The following is a 22,696-nucleotide window of genomic DNA, read 5'->3' as shown; positions in this document are numbered from 1 at the left end:
TTAATGCACTCATTTCCTCTTCACCTGCATCCTGGAGTTCACTTAGCACATTCACTAATCAGACGCATCAAAAAGTGCACAATGTTCTCGTTTTACGCTGCCTTCATCGCTTTGAAAGGAGCTCGTCAACAAGTCACCGAGCCCTGATGGCAAAACGCCAAACAATGACCAATAGTGGGAATGTTTTTATTTACCAAACAGACCTGAAAGAATGATGAATTGTTAACGTGTGGATTAACCCGCAATTTGACGTGTCAGCATTCTGTGAAATAAATGCTCCAGTTGTGAACTTAAAGGCCTACTGAAACCCACTACTACCGACCACGCAGTCTGATAGTTTATATATCAATGATGAAATCTTAACATTGCAACACATGCCAATACGGCCGGGTTAGCTTACTAAAGTGCAATTTTAAATGTTGCGCAAAATATCCTGCTAAAAACGTCTCGGTATGATGACGTCAGCGCGTGACGTCACGGATTGTAGAGGACATTTCGGGACCAGCATGGTGGCCAGCTATTAAGTCGTCTGTTTTCATCGCAAAATTCCGCAGTATTCTGGACATCTGTGTTGGTGAATCTTTTGCAATTTGTTCAATGAACAATGGAGACAGCAAAGAAGAAAGCTGTAGGTGGGAAGCGGTGCATTGCGGCCGGCTGCAGCAACAACACAAACACAGCCGGTGTTTTATTGTTTACATTCCCGAAAGATGACAGTCAAGCTTTACCATTGGCCTGTGGAGAACTGGGACAACAGAGACTCTTACCAGGAGGACTTTGAGTTGGATACGCAGACACGGTACCGTGAGTACGCATGCAGCTGCGGTTTCCAAACATTTGATCGCTTGCCTGTACGTGCGTGCCGCTATGTGCATGTCACGTACGTAACTTTGGGGAAATATATGTGCTGTATGAACTTTGGGGAGGTGAACGGTACTTTGGGCAGTGGGATTGAGTGTGTTGTGCAGGTGTTTGAGTTGTATTGGCGGGTTATATGAACAGGAGGGGGGAGGTGTTTGTTATGCGGGATTAATTTGTGGCATATTAAATATAAGCCTGGTTGTGTTGTGGCTAATAGAGTATATATATGTCTTGTGTTTATTTACTGTTTTAGTCATTCCCAGCTGAATATCAGGTCCCACCCGCCTCTCACAGCATCTTCCCTATCTGAATCGCTCCGACTGCCCTCTAGTCCTTCACTCTCACTTTCCTCATCCACAAATCTTTCATCCTCGCTCAAATTATTGGGGAAATCATTGCTTTCTCGGTCCGAATCGCTCTCGCTGCTGGTGGCCATGATTGTAAACAATGTGCGGATGTGAGGAGCTCCACAACATGTGACGTCACGCTACTCGTCTGCTACTTCCGGTACAGGCAAGGCTTTTTTATCAGCGACCGACCAAAAGTTGCGAACTTTATCGTCGATGTTCTCTACTAAATCCTTTCAGCAAAAATATGGCAATATCGCGAAATGATCAAGTATGACACATAAAATGGACCTGCTATCCCCGTTTAAATAAAAAAAATCACATTTCAGTAGGCCTTTAAAGTAGTCCAGATCCACTTTTATAGTGGAACCTCGATTTACGAACCTCTCTTTGTGCGAACATATCGATTCACAAACTTTTAGCTGCAGCCAAATATGTCGTTGTGTGCTAACCATGTCTCTGTGTACGAACGCTTCATCCATTCATTCATTTTGCGTCACGCCAGCAGGCAAAACGCAGGGCGCAGCATTTTTGTGGACATCACTTGCTGCCCAGTACACTACTAGTCACTTCTCAGTGCTTCAGCTTGTGTGCGTTTTGTGTTTTTTTCCCCCCTTTTGACAAATCCATTTTGCTAACTCAATATGACTCCTAAAAAGACAACAGACCAGGAAGCAATCGCTGTGGAGTTAAAGTACTAGTAGATTGAAAAAACAAGTTGCCTCTATATTGAAGCTACTATCATTTACCTGTATATCTGATTTATGACTCCGAACGGAGTCATAAATCGGAGTCTTGTTCACGAGTGAGGGAAGAGTGGATCGTGAGATCGACAGGCGGATCGGTGCGGCGTCTTCAGTAATGCGGACGCTGTATCGATCCGTTGTGGTGAAGAAGGAGCTGAGCCGGAAGGCAAAGCTCTCAATTTACCGGTCGATCTACGTTCCCATCCTCACCTATGGTCATGAGCTTTGGGTTATGACCGAAAGGACAAGATCACGGGTACAAGCAGCCGAAATGAGTTTCCTCCGCCGGGTGGCGGGGCTCTCCCTTAGAGATAGGGTGAGAAGCTCTGCCATCCGGGGGGAGCTCAAAGTAAAGCCGCTGCTCCTCCACATCGAGAGGAGCCAGATGAGGTGGTTCGGGCATCTGGTCAGGATGCCACCCGAACGCCTCCCTAGGGAGGTGTTTAGGGCACGTCCGACCGGTAGGAGGCCGTGGGGAAGACCCAGGACACGTTGGGAAGACTATGTCTCCCGGCTGGCCTGGGAACGCCTCGGGGTCCCACAGGAAGAGCTGGACGAAGTGGCTGGGGAGAGGGAAGTCTGGGCTTCCCTGCTTAGGCTGCTATCCCCGCGACCCGACCTCGGATAAGCGGAAGAAGATGGATGGATGGATGGATGGATGGATGGATGGACTCCGAACGACTTCCAAAGTTTTCGAGTAAATAGCTATGATCAAAATAGTATCAATCTCAAGGAGATTCCCGAGACATTTTGAGAGATAATGCGCTAGCCAGTCACGTGATCGCGTGACGTAGAGGTAAGCGCCGCAGATCCCTTCCCCACCAACAACAATGCAAATCATGCAGACTTTGTGACAGACAACATTTACTTTGGGAAAAATTATGATCCACAAACTTATATTGTTGATCCTGTACATAAGGAGGATGATCTGCTAAACAAATCCAGCTTTAGTAAAACACTATAGCATCATTTAGCAGTATTTCTAAGAGCTAAACACAAAAAAAACTTCAAACATAATAAAACGATCGCTTACTGTACAATGTCTGCTCTAATCTAACACTTTTTTTAAATTTTTTTTTATTGCGACAAATATTATTTATGTATTTAATATTTGTTTGCTTACTATGGTATATTATTTATTTGTTCACTGTTCTGTTACAAGGAAATTGGATAAAATTGCTATGGTATGAAAAGGGGTAGGATTAAATAAGCCCTGCTTATTATGTGTTATGCATTACATTGCATGTTCGAAATAAACTGAAACTGAACTGAACTGAACTTCGATTACGATTGATAGGGTGTCCATATCTTCCTGTTTATACAAATAATTAATCAAGATGCACACGAAGGGTTAACAATAAAAAGTCTCCCTGCAGACACCGTCTTTGGTTGTGTGTTTGTCTCCATCTCCCGGTATAAATTGAATGTCACAGATGAACAACTTCTAGATTTATGGCTAAATCCTCTTAATATCCAGATGAGAGGCATGATTTATAATCCAGAATAACTTTGACGGGCCGAGACGCGGTGATGAAATGATGCAATGAAACACAATTAAGCATATTAAGTCAACTTGTTTTCCCACTCTACTAAAAAAAAACATATGCGAGGAGGACATTAATGGCGCTCACAAGTATGGAAGAATCAACGAAGCAGGCTTTGTACCGCAGCAAGTTTTAATTGTGATGAGATTGGACTTTTCTGGAAAAATATGCCAAAGCAGACTTATTTCACAGCGGATGAGAAGCGCTACTTTCGTTCAACAGCGTCTCTTTCAAGGCACACACACACGCCTCCCCCCCCAACCCCTGTTCTCCCTCTGTCTGCTGCTTCCGTTCTTATCAGGTCCTCCTTTGCCGATGTTAATGTAAGATGATTTTATTTTTACAAATGTTTATTATTAGGACTGTGAATCTTTGGGCACCACACAATTTGATTTGATTCTTGGGGGTAACTATTCGATTCAGAATCTATACTTTTTTAATAACATATGGTGCCAGTTCTATGATTAACTACATTCCTCCATAAAATAGGTGAACGGCTGTGATACATTTCTATATTACTTAAAAGAAAGTAGTTTCGTTTGATAAAATTTTACCCAAACATTTAATAAAGTCAAATACAAATAAGGCAACAAAAGACGTATACAATACTTCGCTTTTCTAAAGTAAATCTGTACAGCACATATGTGCATCTCCATCAACAATATGATTTTTGCCTTAGTGGCTGGACAGGTCAGACAAAAAAACCCCAAAAAAACAACATTTTAATCGATTAAGAATCGTTACAAATAATATCAATATTTTTGACACCCCTATTTACTATTGGAGCAATATTGTTGTTAAAGTTAAGTATTTTTGTGATTTCTGATTGTTTGTGAGCACGCCAAAGGGACTTCTGTGTGTGTCCGCGTGTTGGAAGAGCAGCGCATACAGGACAGTTTAGCTTGTCCTTGTTGTTGATAGAGATAAAGTTGATCAATCACGTCCTTGTCCTGTTTGTTTGATATACAGTACTGTATAGTACTTTATATTGTGTTCAAAGTGTACAAAACTTCACTAAAATATGGACTTTTGTCGATGCTGCAACCCATTATTCATATTTACATTGTTTCCTACGGAGAAATATTCTTCATTATACAAACTTTGATTTACCAGCCATGTTCATGAACCGATTAAGTTTGTGAATAGAGGTTCCACTGTAGTTGTATTTTTATTGGCTTAGGCTCCATTAGACGTGAACCCATAAAGAACCGAATCCTATTTGTGCTGCTTCACTTTCAGATATGTAAACAGTAGGCATTAAGCGGTATGTCGTAGTGACGCCTCAGTACAAATCTCGGTTTCAAGATCATGCTTGGATTTGATTTTAGGTACAGGAAAGGAACAAAATGCAGAACATAAAACAGTTTTAATGATTTTTAAGATCGAACATAAAAAACTGCACACTGCTGGCAGATAATTCTGCAATACAACTTGGGGATACATTCACTAAGATCAGACCGAGCTGGTACAGTATATATACATTTAATAGGGTCTAATAGTTTACAAGTAGTTTATTACGATTAGGGTTTTATGATGGCAATTCTGATACGGATCATCCATGAGTGGTATCGGCCGATACCGATAACATGTATTAACTATAAACGTTTTAATGTATTCATGGTGAGTGATATTGACAGTTTAACAATATCAACACAATATTTAAACTAGTTCCTACTGAAGTCAATAGTACACAATAACTGTAAACATTAATAAAAATATCCCCATAATGATATACTGTCAGTCGAGGGACCAAAAAAAAGTAAAGTATGTTTTTTTCATTTTTGTGATCGACGTGGGAAGGCATTAATCGGAAATGGCTGATTATGTACTTTTTCATGAAAATCGGTTCAACCAGTGAATCCACTTGTGTTTGTGTACGTATTTCACCAGGAAACAGGAGACAGTGACCATGGCTTAGGGCAGAACAAATACCCAGAATCCCATGCAGCCCTAACTCTTCCGGGCTACATTATACACCCCTGCTACCACCAAACCCCGCCCCCACCCCAACCCTTCTCCCTCACACATCAACCCCCCTCCCGCCCCCCTCTGTGCGTCGGTTAAGGTGGGCGGGGTTTGGTAGCTGTTGTGTTTATGTTGTGTTAAGGTGCAGATGTTCTCCCGAAATGTGTTTGTCATTCTTGTTTGGTTTTGGTTCAAAGTGTGGCGCATTATTAGTAAGAGTGTTAAAGTTGTTTTATATGGCCACCGTCAGTGTAACCTGTGTGGTTGTTGATCAAGTATGCCTTGCTGTCACTTACGTGTGCAAGCAGAAAACGCATATAACAAGAGGCTGGGCTGGTACGCTGTTAACACAGATTGTAGAGGGCGCTAAATGCTGTACCATCATGGCACACCCTTATTATTATTGTAAGGGCGAGAGGCACTGAAATCCGGAAGTCTCCCGGAAAAATCGGGGGGGTCGGCAAGTATGCAGCTGAGCCGCATCAGGGTGATCAAAGAGCCGCATGCGGCTCCGGAACCGCGGGTTGCCGACCCCTGGCTTAGGGGTTTCAAGCTCTGGCTTTTCCTTGGCACTAGCAGATACACCTCCAGTACCATACTGCAAAATCCGATTAGTAATACAAGTTGAAGTTACTACCTTAGTAAAGAGGGCACAAATGTTTTGCCTTCAAGGGCAAATTTCTACCACGCAACAGCACCAAAAGTACGAAATTTAGCCTCATACCGCCGAAAATATAAGATAGTAGAGATCTAGTTCAAAAGATGGCAACAAGTTAGCCTGTAAAAAAACAAGACTATAGATTTTACTATAAAAAATTAGAATGTTTTTTTTTTGTTTTTTTTTACACCAAATTACTGTAAGTTGATTGTTGGTTTTACATAAAAATTCTGGTGACAGAGCAGTCTTTTTTTTTTTTAATCGTAAATTCTATTGCCATTTTTACTGTAAACTGTGAAAAAAGGTAACACTGTTATTTTTACGGTAACATTTTGATGACTGAGCTGCCATTTTTTTTTTAACAGAATGATCTACGGTCAGTTTTTTTTTACAGTGCATGACTATAAATTGAAAAAAAACAGAACTGGTATTTTTAGCGCGGATGCTACTTTTTTATCGTACAGTCTATGTTTCTTGTTTTTACATTGCATTACTATAAATACAAAACATGGTACTATTGGTTATTTTACCGCAACTTTCGGTGACCGAGCTGCCAGGTTTTTAAATAAATGGTAAATTGGTTATACTTGTATAGTGCTTTCTACCTTCAAGGTACTCAAAGCGCTTTTACAGTATTTCCACATTCACCCATTCACACACACATTCACACACTGATGGCGGGAGCTGCCATGCAAGGCCCTAACCACGACCCATCAGGAGCAAGGGTGAAGTGTCTTGCTCAAGGACACAACGAGGTTGGTAGAAGGTGGGGATTGAACCAGAACCCTCAGGTTGCTGGCACGGCCGCTCTCCCAACGGCGCCACGCCGTCCCAGAATTTTATCGTAAAATCTGTCATGACCAATACCCACAGGTTATGTCCCATGTTGTTTTTGTTGGTATTCTTCCCTGTTAGTGTTTAGCTCTTGTCTAGCGCTCCTGTTTTGGTTTCCTCTTCCTGTGTGTGTCGTCCTGCTGTGACCTGACCACTTATTCTCTGCACCTGCCTTTGTTTATTGATTTGTGTCCCCACCTGCTGTGTACACTAATCACACCCCCTTGTATACCAGGTCTCGCCATTCATGCGACGCGGGTACATCGGTCGCCACTGTTTGCCACTAGCGACTGTTGTTTGTTTCCCGCTATGCTAATGTAGCTTTTCCGTGCTAGCCGTTTCTTAGTTCCTGCTACTCATTTTGCTATGCCAAGATAGCCTTAGACTTCACGTGCGCGTCCCTGCAACACAACCTTGTTTTTGCATTTTTGCCTTCTTTTTGGATGAAAAGACTAACCTGCACGCCGCTTCCTGTCCTTCCGCATCCTGGGAACACGCCAAAATCTACTGACTTTTTTGCAGCGCAGCCTAGCAGACATGCCATCAAAAATTGTGCAGCTTGAAATAGGTCAGTATGAATATGTATTCAATTTGGAATGACACGACGTGCCAAATTTGGCCCGCGGTTCCCACTTTGGGCATCCATGGCATTAAATGTGTCTCGCTCACCACCGTGCCCTCCACGATGTCCCTCCAGACCGGCTTGTCCCCGCTGCCCTCGCTAAAGTCCAGCAGGTTGTCCACGACCACCTGACCGATCAGGTCGTGTCTGGAGAAGCGGTCGAAGTCGTACACGGAGAAGTGCAGCTTCCTGGAATGTAGCTCGTTCAGCGGTACGCCGAACTGGAAGGTCTCGTTGAAAACCGGGTTTAGGGTCTTTCTGTGGACCTGGTAGAGGGAACATGGACGTCAGAATGATGCACATTTTCACTCCAGACATACAAATAAGGAGACACAGTGATGATTGTAGGTGTCCACACGCACACACACATACACATACAAATACACATGCATACGCACGCACACACACACACACACACACACACACACACACTTGCGCTATTTATTCCTGTGACATGTTCACTGATTCTTCATTCTTATCTAAACACTTCCGCATCACATATTTCATTCCCAAATATTCAGCCCACCAATCGTCTTTCCCTTCCCAATGAAGCCGCCGGAAACTCCCCCGAGCAAACATAGGTCATCCCCTGACATTAGAACACCACCCCAGGACACTACATTAGGTACACCAGCTAATGAGAACACAGCAGAGGTGTGGACTCGAGTCACATGACTTGGACTCGAGTCAGACTCGAGTCATGAATTTGATGACTTTAGACTCGACTTGACAAAATGTAAAAAGACTTGCAACTCGACTTCGACTTTAACATCAATGACTTGTGACTTCACTTGGACTTGAGCCTTTTGAATTGACATGACTTGACATGACTTGCTACTTTCCCCAAAACCCAAAGATGAAAAAGTTATTCGGGAGCGCTCCGTATTTTTCATTGTGTACTTGTCTATCAGCGTTGCGTGTGTCAGCTGGTGTGGTCTCAGTACAACAGCCAATCAAATTAGATCTACTTTGTTTTCATCACACAGCATTCATCCAATCAAATTGCAGGACAACCAACGAAGAAGACATGTCCAAACCACACGCCAGTGAACAAAAAATGATACCTAAAATAATTTTGTTTGGGTATAAAAATTACGAGGTGGTCAACACAAAACGGTTTGCAGTATGCAACACATGCGGTTCGAAAATTACTGATGGAGAGGCAACAACTTCCAACTTCGTCCGGCATTTGAAGTTGCACAAAGAAGGGTAAGTTTTGAATGTAAGATAACGTTTATTGGCTAAGTAACGTGACTTTTATTTGCTGTGTAGTTAAATCAGTGAGGCTGTAAACTCACTGCTAACGTTATTGCAAACACGGGAATCTGTTGCAGTTCACTACCTTATTCATACTTTTTGTCCAGTGATTTTTTTTAAGCAGGGTTACGTTAGTCAATATATCACACGTAACGTTAGACGGCGGTCAGCAGCACCGTCCGTGTATTTTAGCCACCTAAAAAAAGACAAAAATAGTAAAATAAAGGTCAGTTAAAATGTATACTATATTATGAATATGTGTACCGTTTTAGCTAGCTTTCTGACATACTGTTGGTTGTTTACCTCAGTGGTCCCCAACCACCGGGCCGCGGCCCGGTACTGGTCCGAGGATCGATTGGTATCGGGCCGCACAAGAAATCATTTTTTTTTCTTTCTTTTTTTAATTAAATCAACATAAAAAACACAAGATACACTTACAAGTAGTGCACCAACCCAAAACAACTCTCTCCCCCCTTTTGTTCTGGGCATTGAACATGAAGACTCTTCCTTCACTGTTCCGAGTGGCCATGAGAGTCTTGGCAGTGCCTGCCTCCAGTGCTCCAGTGGAGCGAGTTTTCAGCCATGGTGGCATCATACTACGCCCCCATCGTGCACAAATGACTGACAGACTCTTGGCTAATTTGGTCTTTTGCAAATGCAATGCAGCATAGGGCCCTGACATATAAAAAGTACAACTTTTTTGTTATGTTCACGTATATGTCATGTTTTTTCAATGTTAACACTTTTGTACAAATAAGTACATTTGCACTTTATTTTTCAATGTGTTTGTTCTGTAAAGGAAGGAGTTAATGTTTAAAATGTGCTAAAAAGTGCTATTATAAAGTGCAATGTCAGCACAATTTTCTTTCCTGCAATTTAAAATGCACTTATTTTAATAAATAAATACAGCGTTTGAAAAGCATACACAATCTGTGTTAATATATTAGTCTGTGGTTAAAAGGACTTGAAAGGACTCGAAACTCAAAATGCAGGACTTAGGACTTGACTTGAGACTTTCCAGTCTTGACTTTGGACTTGACTCGGGGCTTGCCTGTCTTGACTCGGGACTTGACTCGGACTTGAGGGCAAAGACTTGAGACTTACTTGTGACTTGCAAAACAATGACTTGGTACCACCTCTGGAACACAGTCAGATAAGTATCAATATGTGTGACCTGTGTGAAGTTAACCCCCCTCTTATATTAACATTAGAACAACACTGTCATTCGTTTGTGCTGTAAAAATGTCCTTTTGTGCCGTTACAGTTTTTAAGTTAGTCCCCAAACTTGTCTCAAACATTTGTGCTGCAAACATTTTTTGTCTATTATAGTTTGTGTTACGTTTGTGCTGCAACATTTTCATCTAACTTTGACAGTTTTTATTTATTACCGCTGTATAATTTTTAGGTTATAATTGTGTTATTATTCATAAGTCCCCCAAACCCCAACTTTGTAAAAATATTCCCAAATTTGTTTCGAACGTTTGTACTGCAAAAAAAAAAAAATGTTTTTATGTTATTAACATTTTATAATTTCTATATCATTATTGTGTTATTATTCATAACCACCGCCCCCACCTTGTCAAACATCTCCCCAAAACCTGTCCCAATCATATTATTCCTAACCTGCCCCCCCACCCCGCCTTGTCAAAATCTCCCCAAATTTGTCCTAAAGGTTTGTGCTTCAAACATTTTTTGTCTATTATAGTATTTATGTTATTAACGTGTTATTACTCATAACCAGCCCCCCAAACCTGTCCCCAACGTTTGTCCTACACATATTGTTTATCTATTACAGTTTTTATGGTGTTCAATCAATCAATCAATCAATGTTTATTTATATAGCCCTAAATCACAAGTGTCTCAAAGGGCTGCACAAGCCACAACGACATCCTCGGTATAGCCCACATAAGGGCAAGGAAAAACTCACCCCAGTGGGACGTCGATGTGAATGACTATGAGAAACCTTGGAGAGGACCGCATATGTGGGTAACCCCCCCCTCTAGGGAGACCGAATGCAATGGATGTCGAGTGGGTCTAACATAATATTGTGGGAGTCCAGTCCATAGTGGATCCAGCATAACAGTAAGAGTCCAGTCCACAGTGGGGTCAGCAGGAAACCATCCCGAGCGGAGACGGGTCAGCAGCGCAGAGATGTTCCCAACCGATATACAGGCGAGCGGTCCACCCCGGGTCCCGACCCCGGACAGCCAGCACCCCATCCATGGCCACCGGATCTGTGTGTCTCCCCTTCCACAAGGGATAGGGGGGAGCAGAGGAGAAAAGAAAAGAAACGGCAGATCAACTGGTCTAAAAAAGGGGGGCTATTCAAAGGCTAGAGTATACAAATGAGTTTTGAGATGGGACTTAAATGTTTCTACTGAGGTAGCATCTCTAATTGTTACCGGGAGGGCATTCCATAGTGCTGGAGCCCGAATAGAAAACGCTCTACAGCCCGCAGACTTTTTTTGGGCTCTGGGAATCACTAATAAGCCGGAGTTCTTTGAACGCAGATTTCTTGCCGGGACATATGGTACAATACAATCGACAAGATAGGACGGAGCTAGACCGTGTAGTATTTTATACGTAAGTAGTAAAACCTTAAAGTCACATCTTAAGTGCACAGGAAGCCAGTGCAGGTGAGCCAGTATAGGCGTAATATGATCAAACTTTCTTGTTCTTGTCAAAAGTCTAGCAGCCGCATTTTGTACCAACTGTAATCTTTTAATGCTAGACATAGGGAGACCCGAAAATAATACGTTACAGTAATCGAGACGAGACGTAACGAACGCATGAATAATGATCTCAGCGTCGCTAGTGGACAAAATGGAACGAATTTTAGCGATATTACGGAGATGAAAGAAGGCCGTTTTAGTAACATTCTTAATGTGTGACTCAAAGGAGAGAGTTGGGTCGAAGATAATACCCAGATTCTTTACTGAGTCGCTTTGTGTAATTGTTTGGTTGTCAAATGTAAAGGTGGTATTATCAAATAAATGTCGGTGTTTAGCAGGACCGATAATCAGCATTTCCGTTTTCTTAGTGTTGAGTTGCAAGAAGTTAGCGGACATCTGTTAACGTGTTATTATTCATACAGGCAAATCATTTTACAGCACAAAGGAATGGCAGTAATAACTGCAATGATAAGGGGGCAACTTTACACAGGTATATGTTTGCTATATTATTATAGTGAAGTGAAGTGAAGTACATTTACATAGCGCTTTTTCTCAAGTGACTCAAAGCGCTTTACATTGTGAAACCCAATATCTAAGTTACATTCAAACCAGTGTGGGTGGCACTGGGAGCAGGTGGGTAAAGCGTCTTGCCCAAGGACACAACGGCAGTGACTAGGATAGCGGAAGCGGGGATCGAACCTGGAACCCTCAAGTTGCTGGCACAGCCGCTCTACCAACCGAGCTATACCGCTATATATATATATATATATATATATGTATATGACTATTTCATCTCTACAGGCCTGTTTCATGAGGGGGGTACCCTCAATCGTCAGGAGATTTTAATGGGAGCATTCGCATACCATGGTTTATATAGGGCACAGAGTGGGTGGGTACAGGCTGGCCTAGGGGCGTGGTGATTGGTTCATGTGTTACCTAGGAGGTGTTTCCGTCTATGGCGGCATGTTGTTACAATTTCGCTGCGCTTGTTGAGGGATGACAGGTCTGGACGGTAGATAATAAACAGTTTCTCTTTCAAGCATAGGTTGCATCTTTTATTACCACTATTGTAAGGTGTGCTGGATGCAAGAATTTGCCATGTTATTGAATATTCAACATTATTGTCTTTGAGGTCCCAAATGTGTTTGCTGAGTTCTGTGGTATTTCGCAGGTTTTTGTTCCTGAAAGAAGCCTTGTGGTTGTTCCATCTGGTTTTGAATTCACCCTCGGTTAATCCTACATATGTGTCGGATGTGTTAATGTCCTTGCGTATTACCTTAGATTGGTAGACCACTGATGTTTGTAAGCATCCCCCGTTGAGGGGGCAATCAGGTTTCTTTCGACAGTTACATGCTTTGTTGGTTTTGGAGTCGTTCTGACTGGGGGTCGACGGCTCATTTGCAATTGTTTTGTTGTGGTTTGAGATGATTTGTCGTATATTGTTCATGCAGCTGTAGCTCAATTTGATGTTGTTCTTGTTGAATACTTTTCTTAGGTTGTTGTCTTTGGGAAAGTGTTTGTCAATCAGGTTGAGGAATTTGTGTCCAATGTTCGTTGAGACGAACATTGGACACAAATTCCTCAACCTGGGTAACACATGAACCTAGGTAACACATGAACCTAGACAATCCCCACGCCCCTAGGCCAGCCTGTACCCACCCACTCTGTGCCCTATATAAACCATGGTATGCGAATGCTCCCATTAAAATCTCCTGACGATTGAGGGTACCCCCCTCATGAAACAGGCCTGTAGAGATGAAATAGTCTTGTGATTTTTTTTCCCACACATACATATATTGCGCTCTACTACGGTATCGAGCACTATTTTTTGGATAACCTTATTAAGACACATATATATATATATATATATATATATATATATATATATATATACATATATATATATAGTGAACATAAATGAGAGATACTGTACATGCTGACTCAAAACGACAACAACTGGAGTATTGCAGAGCAGAAAAAAGGTGCGGATGAATCATGCGCCGCTTGATTAATTCTGATTAATTGTGAGGTCGTACGTCCTTGGGAGAGATAATTAACCTTTATTCTCGGCTGCAGAGCGGAAAATTAAATTTCACCCTCTTTCCTGCGGGATGAGGAATCCAATTGAACTCATCCGAAATGTCACATTCTGTCTCACGAAAAGAGTTTTTTTTTTTTTTTTTTTTTTTTTTTTACTTCATTCCTTTTTCCTGCCTATATCGCGTCTGTCGGCTCCGTCTCACGCCCACGAAAAGACATCTGCTGTCTGAAAATTGGCAAATACTTTCGTATTCTCAACAGTATGCACTCAAGACTTTTGAGTGCATGCTGTACGGGGCTGATCTACTAAAACTTGGCATGTATTAAAACACGTGCAAACTTCATGGCACGCGCAGAGTTGATCTACTGAGTTCGTGCGCTGAGGATTGCGTCTCTTAAATGAGCAAAATAGAGAGTGCAATCCATTTAGCGTGTATGTCTTCATGTACAAACCCCAAAACCAGTGAAGTTGGCACGTTGTGTAAATCGTAAATAAAAACAGAATACAATTATTTGCAAATCCTTTTCAACCTATATTCAATTGAATAGACTGCAAAGACAAGACATTAAACGATCAAACTGGAATTTTTTTTTTTTTGCAACTATTAGCTCATTTGGAATTTGATGCCTGTAACATGTTTCCAAAAAGCTGGCACAAGTGGCAAAAAGACTGATAAAGTTGAGGAATGCTCATCAAACACATATTTGGAACATCCCACAGGTGAACAGGCTAATTGGGAACCGGTGGATGCCATAATTGGGTATAAAAGCAGCTTCCATAAAATGCTCAGTCATTCACAAACAAAGATGGGGCGAGGGTCACCACTTTGTCAACAAATGGGTGTGCAAATAGTCCAACAGATTAAGAACAACATTTCTCAACGAGCTATTGCAGGGAATTTAGGGATTTCACCATCTACGGTTCGTAATATCATCAAAAGGTTCAGAGAATCTGGAGAAATCACTGCATGTAAGCGATTATATTATGGACCTTCGATTCCTCAGGCTGTACTGCATCAAAAACCGACATCAGTGTGTAAAGGATATCACCACATGGGCTCAGGAACACTTCAGAAAACCACTGTCAGGAAATACAGTTTGTCCTACATCTGTTAGTGCAAGTTAAAACTCTACTATGCAAAGTGAAAGCCATTTATCAACAACACCCAGAAACGTTGCCGGCTTGATGCACTGATGCAAAGTGGAAAACTGCTCTGTGGTCTGACGAGTCACATTTCAAATTGTTTATAAAAACTGTGGACGTAGAGGAAAAGAACCATCTGATCAAAAGCCAGCATCTGTGATGGTATGGAGGTGTATTAGTGCCCAAGGCGTGGGTAACTTACACATCTGTGAAGGCCCCATTAATGCTTAAAGGTACATACAGGTTTTGGAGCAACATACAGTATGTTGCTATCCAAGCAACATCATTTTCATGGACACACCTGCCTTTTTCAGCAAGACAATGCCAAGCCATGTGTTACAACAGCGTGGCTTCGTAGTAAAAGAGTGTGGGTACTAGACTGGCCTGCCTGTAGTCCAGACCTGTCTCCCATTGAAAATGTGTGGCGCATTATGAAGCGTAAAATACGACAAGGGAGACTGTTGAACAACTTAAGCTGTACATCAAGCAAGAATGGGAAATAATTCCACCTGAAAAGCTTCAAAAATTGGTCTCCTCAGTTCCCAAACGTTTACTGAGTGTTGTTAAAAGGAAAGGCCATGTAACACAGTGGTAAAAATGCCCCTGTGCCAACTTTTTTGCAATGTGTTGCTGCCATTAAATTCTAAGTTAATGATTAAAATTAGTTTCTCAGATCGAACATTAAATATCTTGTCTTTGCAGTCTATTCAATTGAAAATAGGTTGAAAACGATTTTGCAAATCATTGTGTTCTGTTTTTATTGACGAATTACATAGCGTGCCAACTTCACTGGTTTTGAGTTTTGTATAACAATTTCAGCTAATTTCTCATTACATTAAATTTTTATTTATTTATTTTTTCTGTAGTTTCTTAACCTGTGTAATAATTGATAAGTACAGGGGCGGTATAGCTCGGTTGGTAGAGCGACCATGCCAGCAACTTGAGGGTTGCAGGTTCGATCCCCGCTTCCGCCATCCTAGTCACTGCCGTTGTGTCCTTGGGCAAGACACTTTACCCACCTGCTCCCAGTGCCACCCACACTGGTTTAAATGTAACTTAGATATTGGGTTTCACTATGTAAAGCGCTTTGAGTCACGAGAGAAAAGCGCTATATAAATATAATTCACTTCACTTCTCTACACTTATAACACAAAGCTGACAGTAAGCTTTGTCAGTTTTCATCTTTTTTTTTTGGGGACAAAATTAAAATATATCAAAATATACATTGACTTTTTAGTATGCCACACCCTTGTATTAATATCATATATTCCAAACATTTTGTGTAAGAATAAAATGCTCGTCGCCCTGACTTATAATTTCAAAAGCAAGTACGTTATCCATCGATTTGTACGTAAAAAAAATGGTAGGTAAAGATGAATCAATAAACCGAAAATCTTGTCTGATTACAAAAAATTTTGAAAGAGTAAAAAAATTGAACAGTCAAATCCATAAGGAATTGTGTAATAACATAATGAGGTGATTATACGTTATAATTCATATATATTCACTGTAACAAGCGGCCCTCTGAAATAAAAACGAGTTTGACACCCCTGATTTAAACTATTCTACTGATTATCATTTGTGATTAAAGATGTTATGGCGAAACATGACATAATTTAGTTATAACAAATATTGCAGTTACAGTCATGGATTTGGATAGTATTAGATGCACTTAGAAACTACTGCAAGTACTCAGTGAAGTATACTTACTAGAGATGCGCGGTTTGCGGACACAACCGCGGAGTCCGCGGATTATCCGCGAATCGGGCGGATGAAATTAAAAACAATAAGATTTTATCCGCTCGCGGGTCGGGTCGGGCGGATTAATTAGATATTTTTTTTATTTTTTTATTTTTTTTGCGGGTGGCAGTTAAACCAATTTGGAAATATATATACATAGTTAAATGTTGTTACCCACATACGAAAAACGAGCAGGCACCTGCTGCATATGCCACAACAGAAGAAAAAAATAGAAAAGAGATGGACACTTTTACGGAGCGGAGAAGGGACGCCTCGCCGGGGTCCGGGACCGAGGCCCCTTCCCCCGAGAGGGCCCCACCGGGAGCCGTAGCTGAGGCGATCCGCGAGAAGGGCCCGACGCACATCCAGGGTCACTACCGCGCCCACCGCACCGACACCCCGCCTCGTCCGCTTTCGCAGTGCGCTCACGAAAGGGGTGGGGCTCACCCTGGTTGATATAGAGAGCAGGACGGTGGCCATGGAATTTCATTTAAGGTTTGTGATAAACCATCAAACTCATTCGTTAAAAGGACTCTATAGTAATATAAAGCAAATTTTTCTGGACATTATCATGCAAGAAAAGTTTATTTTTGGGATCGCAATCACCGCGTAATGATTTTTAAAGGTTGCATTACATTATTTTATTTTATTTTTTTTATTTATTTTTTTATTTTTTTTATTTTTTTTTTTATGTCCTGTCCAGCTTCTCAGGCAAATCATATAGTTGATGTAGATGCCCATGTCGGCTGTTCAGATATACTTTACAAAAGAGAAGTGTAGGATACTTCTCTTGTTGCCTTATTTGTATTTGACTTTATTAAATGTATTTATATTATCATTTAGTGCAGCCGGGCCGGAGCAGGAGGGAATAGAAAGAGAAAAAAAAAGAAGACAGAGGGGGAAATTGTGGGGACAAGAGGGGGATTAGACAGAGAGACAAAAACAACAACAGCAAACAACAACAACAACAACAATAGAGCAACATCAGCAAATATGACATGTACAAATATGATGGTAAAAGTAATAGCAAATAAGCAGTTAGCGAAAAATAAAAAATAATACAGAAATAACAATGAGCATTATTACACTACAAATGGATCAATACAAATACCAATAGAAATAGCGCTATTGATAATGAACAATACCAATAATTTACCTTTATTATCAACAATACAGTTGTTTAAATGCAACAATACATATACGTAATGATAACTTGAGATACGAAAGAATGCAGAAAAATGGAGGGGGAGAAAGAGAAGCAACCTACATTGCAAGGTTGCATTACATTATTAACTGTCCCATGTGATCAGCCAGTGCGATTGGAAGTCCATGCTCAATTATTGCCTCCGTAAATAAAACTTCGGCATTTATCACATCCAAAGAATCTGTTTGGGCGACGAAAAACGTTGAAAGTTTTCCACTTGTATCGCTAGCAACGGCATTAGACTTGTGTTTTTTTGTCCCAACGTGGTCTTTTACATCGCTAATTCCTCCGTGTCCGATCGAAAAATCTTGTCTGCACAAGGTGCAATTCGAGTAGTTTTCACCCTTTTTTTTTTTTTTTAATTAATATTAGATATATAACAACGGGCGGATGGCGGGCGGGTGCAGTTCTGATCAAACGTTACATCGGGTGGATGGCGGATGGTTGACGACTTTCTGACGCGGTTGCGGATGAAATAAATTGCCTATCCGCGCATCTCTAATACTTACTCAAGTGTACTAACATAAATATTAAATTTGAGACGCAGTCCAGGTCTCAAAAGAGCAGATTGACAACCTTCTGCCACATTTTCACACTTTTCTACTTTTTTCCTTCTGTGGAGGGATGCCAACGTTTGATGCACACGCCGCCCACCATCATCTCAGTCGACTAAATCCAGCCTGACTCAGGCTAATTAGCGCCTCGTGATCTCCATTTGGCGGCAGGAGCCAACGTCAGGCGGAGGGATCCGCTCTACCCGTAACGAGAGCCGTGAGAAAGCGAGGCGAAGAGACACGGCGCTAAACGCCCTCACGTTCGTCACGCGCACATGAAAACATTGAAGCAGATAAAGAATGGCAGATTTTCGAACCAGAACATTTGAGCAAACTTTTTTCAGCAAGAGTCGCATACAAAAACATCAAAGCTACTAAAAATCAAATCAAATCAAATCAACTTTATTTATAGAGCACATTTAAAATTTACCACAGGGGTAGCCAAAGTGCTGTACAATGAGCAGGTTAAAAGATAAAACGAGTACCGAGCAAACACAACACAACACAAACAGAACACGATAGAAAATAAATAATTAAAATAGAATTAATAAAAACATAAAAACATAAAAACAGGATCACAGCAGGTGTATTATGGGGCGCCATTGCAGGATGGATATCACTCAGTGTTAAAAGCCATGGAATAAAAGTATGTTTTTAAGAGAGATTTAAAAACAGGAAGAGAGGAGGCTTGTCTAACACTCAGGGGTAGGTCGTTCCAGAGCTTGGGAGCAGCAACGGCGAAAGCTCTGTCACCTCTAAGCTTCAGCCTTGTGTCAGGGACCGTCAACAGCAGCTGATCGGCTGATCTTAAGGATCGGGTGGGGCAGTAAGGCTGAAGGAGGTCGGAGAGATAGGTTGGCGCGAGGTTGTTTAGACATTTAAAAACAAATAAAAGGAGTTTAAAATGTATTCGGTAACGCACAGGGAGCCAGTGAAGGGACGCTAAAATAGGGGTGATGTGCTCACGTCTGCGGGTCTGTGTTAGCAGACGAGCAGCAGAGTTCTGCACGAGCTGCAGGCGGGCGAGGGAGGCCTGGCTAATGCCAACATACAGGGCATTGCAGTAATCAAGACGAGTCGAGATAAAAGCATGGATTAATTTCTCAAGATCATGTCTTGATAGAAGCGGTTTCACTTTCGCTATTTGGCGTAATTGATAAAAGCTTTTTTGAACGACGCTGCTGGTTTGTTTTTCGAATTTAAAATCTGAGTCAAACTTTACCCCCAGGTTTGTGACAGAGTCGCTGAGATACGGGGTCAGAGTGCCGAGGTCAACGTTGGGGGAGGGAGAGCGACTTGGACCGAACAACATAAAAAATGGCAAGATGTGCTAAACCATCTGAACAAAACAACTTAGCATTGTGTTAGAGCTGGCAAATTGGTGGAACATCAAATCATTTATCTCATTTATAATCAATTTGTTGTTTTTGTCAAATAAAACATGAGCTGCCCAGTGCCAAGCTTTAGTTCATCTGAATTAAATTCTAAAAAGTGATGTGGTTTCATTGGTCCAGTGTGAACACAGTAATCAGGTGCAGACTAGTGTTGTCCCGGTACCAAAATAATTTTGGTACTTTTCTAAATAAAGAGGACCACAAAAAATGCATTATTGGCTTTATTGTAACAAAAAAATCTTTGGGAACATTAAACATATGTTTCTTATTGCATGTTTGTACTTAAATAAAATAGTGAAAATACGAGACAAATTGTCTTTCACTAGTAAGTAAACAAACAAAGGCTCCTAATTTAACTGCCGACATATGCAGTAACATATTGTGTCATTTTCCATTCTATTATTTTGTCAAAATTATTAAGGACACGTGGTAGAAAATGAATCATTAATCTACTTGATAATTTACTGTTAATATCTGCTTACTTTCTCTTTTAACATGTTCAATATTACACTTCTGTTAAAATGTAATAATCACTTATTCTTCTGTCGTTTGATACTTTACATTAGTTTTGATATCCATATGGGTCGTTACAGGATCATACATTGGTCATATTCAAAGTCCTCATGTGTCCAGGGACATATTTCCTGAGTTTATAAACATAATACAAAATAAAATGAAAGAAGATGTTGTGATGCCAAAAAATATCGACTAAATACGCTACTGTACTTGGTATCATTACAGTGGATGTTAGGTGTAGATCAGGGGTGCTCACACTTTTTCTGCAGGCGAGCTACTTTTCAATTGATCAAGTCGTGGGGATCTACCTCATTCATATATATAATTTATGTTTGCTTATTTATGAAATATATGTTTTTGTTAACAAGTTAAAGGTGTTTAATGATAATGCAAGCATGTTTAACACATATAGTTAATATTGTTAATAAATTAAAGGTGTTTAATGATAATACAAGAATCAGGGGTGCTCACACTTTTTCTGCATGCAAGCTACTTATAAAATGATCAAGTCAAAATGATGTACAGTCAAGAAAATAAGTATTTGAACACCCTGCTATTTTGCAAGTTCTCCCACTTTGAAATCACGGAGGGGTCTGAAATGTTCACGGTAGGTGCATGTCCACAGTATGAGAGATAACCTAAAAAGAAAAATCCAGAAATCACAATCTATGATTTTTTAACAATTTATTTGTGTGATACAGCTGAAAATAAGTATTTGAACACCTGTCTATCAGCCAGAATTCTGACCCTCAAAGACCTGTTAGTCCGCCTTTAAAAGTCCTCCTCCACTCCACTGTATTATCCTGAATCAGATGCACCTGTGTGAGGTCGTTACCTGCATAAAGACACCTGTCCACACCATACAATCAGTAAGACCCAAACATTCAGCGTGGCTAAGAGCAAAGAGCTGTCCAAAGACACCAGAGACAAAATTGTACAACTCCACAAGGATGGAAAGGGCTACGGAGAAATTTCCAAACAGCTTGGTGAAAAAAGGTCCACTGTTGGAGCAATCATTAGAAAATGGAAGAAGCTAAACATGACGGTCAATCTCAATGGGAGTGGAGCCCCATGCAAGATATCACCTGGTGGGGTGTCAATGATGCTAATAAAGGTGAGGAATCAGCCCAGGACTACACGGCAGGACTTGGTCAATGACCTGAAAAGAGCTGGGACCACTGTTTCCATGGTCACTGTTGGTAATACACTAAGACGTCATGCTTTGAAATCATGCATGGCACGGAAGGTTCCCCTGCTTAAACCAGCACATGTTAAGGCCCGTCTTAAGTTTGCCAATGACCATTTGGATGATCCAGAGGAGTCATGGGAGAAAGTTTTGTGGACAGATGAGACCAAAACTGATCTTTTTGGTCACAATTCCGCTATGCGTGTTTGGAGGAAGAAGAATGATGCGTAGCATCCCAAGAACACCATCCCTACTGTGAAGCATGGGGGTGGTAGCATCATGCTTTGGGGGTGTTTTTCTGCTCATGGGTCAGGACGACTGTACTGTATTAAGGAGAGGATGACTGCAGCCATGTATTGTGAGATTTTGGCCAAAAACCTCCTTCCCTCAGTCAGATCATTGAAGATGAGTCGTGGCTGGATCTTCCAACATGACAATGACCCAAAGCACACAGCCAGGAAAACCAAGAAGTGGCTTCGTAAGAACCATATCAAGGTTCTGGAGTGGCCTAGCCAGTCTCCAGACCTAAATCCAATTGAAAATCTTTGGAGGGAGCTGAAAGTCTGTGTTACTCAGCGACATCCCAGAAACCTGACTGATCTAGAGAAGATCTGTGTGGAGGAGTGGGCCAAAATCCCTCCTGTAGTCTGTGCAAACCTGGTGAAGAACTACAGGAAACGTTTGAACTCTGTAATTGCAAACAAAGGCTTCTCTACCAAATATTAATGTTGGTGTTCAAATACTTATTTTCAGCTGTATCACACAAATAAATTGTTAAAAAATCATAGATTGAGATTTCTGGATTTTTCTTTTTAGGTTATCTCTCATACAGTGGACATGCACCTACCATGAACATTTCAGACCCCTCCGTGATTTCTAAGTGGGAGAACTTGCAAAATAGCAGGGTGTTCAAATACTTATTTTCTTGACTGTACCTACTACAAAAATGCAATACATATATTTATTTCTAAATATATTGAGGATTCTTTATATCGAAGATAATATTTCTGCCTTATTTTTAAAGTCTCGGAACAATGAGTCAGCTGCTTCAACGAATGCCTCCTTTACCATCTCTCCGTCTTGGAAGGACTTATTGTTATTAACGATGATGTGACTCACCCGGAATGATGCTTCGGTGGCGACTTTCGACAACTGGGATTTCAGTTCCTTCACCTTTCTCTTTCTCAGCTCGCTTTTTAGCGGGAAGTCGGTGTTGTATTTTTCATGAATAGTCCGAAAATGCCGCTCCACATTTCCCTTCTTTGGTATTGCGATGGCAGATTGACAGATGAGGCAAACGCACTTCGAAAATGTCATTGTGAAAAAAAAGTCCTCCTCCCATTCCGTATGAAAGTGATACGTTTTTGTCTTCTTACTTGGTCCAGCTCCCCCACTCATTTTTATACCCTTAA

General features: G+C 41.1%; 1 protein-coding gene across 2 annotated transcripts in view; it reads right to left on the bottom strand.

Moving 5' to 3' along the window:
- syt3 (synaptotagmin III) overlaps window positions 1-22,696 on the bottom strand; it is a 170,069-nt gene that overhangs the window by 36,789 nt on the left and 110,584 nt on the right. For both annotated transcript variants that reach the window (XM_061981388.1, XM_061981390.1), the window contains one exon: window positions 7,625-7,843. In XM_061981388.1, the coding sequence (XP_061837372.1) occupies window positions 7,625-7,843 (219 nt within the window). The remainder of the gene's footprint in view (window positions 1-7,624; window positions 7,844-22,696) is intronic.

Source organism: Nerophis lumbriciformis, linkage group LG24, assembly GCF_033978685.3.
Source record: "Nerophis lumbriciformis linkage group LG24, RoL_Nlum_v2.1, whole genome shotgun sequence".
Lineage (NCBI taxonomy): Eukaryota > Metazoa > Chordata > Actinopteri > Syngnathiformes > Syngnathidae > Nerophis > Nerophis lumbriciformis.
Note: the sequence above shows the minus strand (reverse complement) of the source record. Positions and strands in the feature narration are given on the sequence as shown.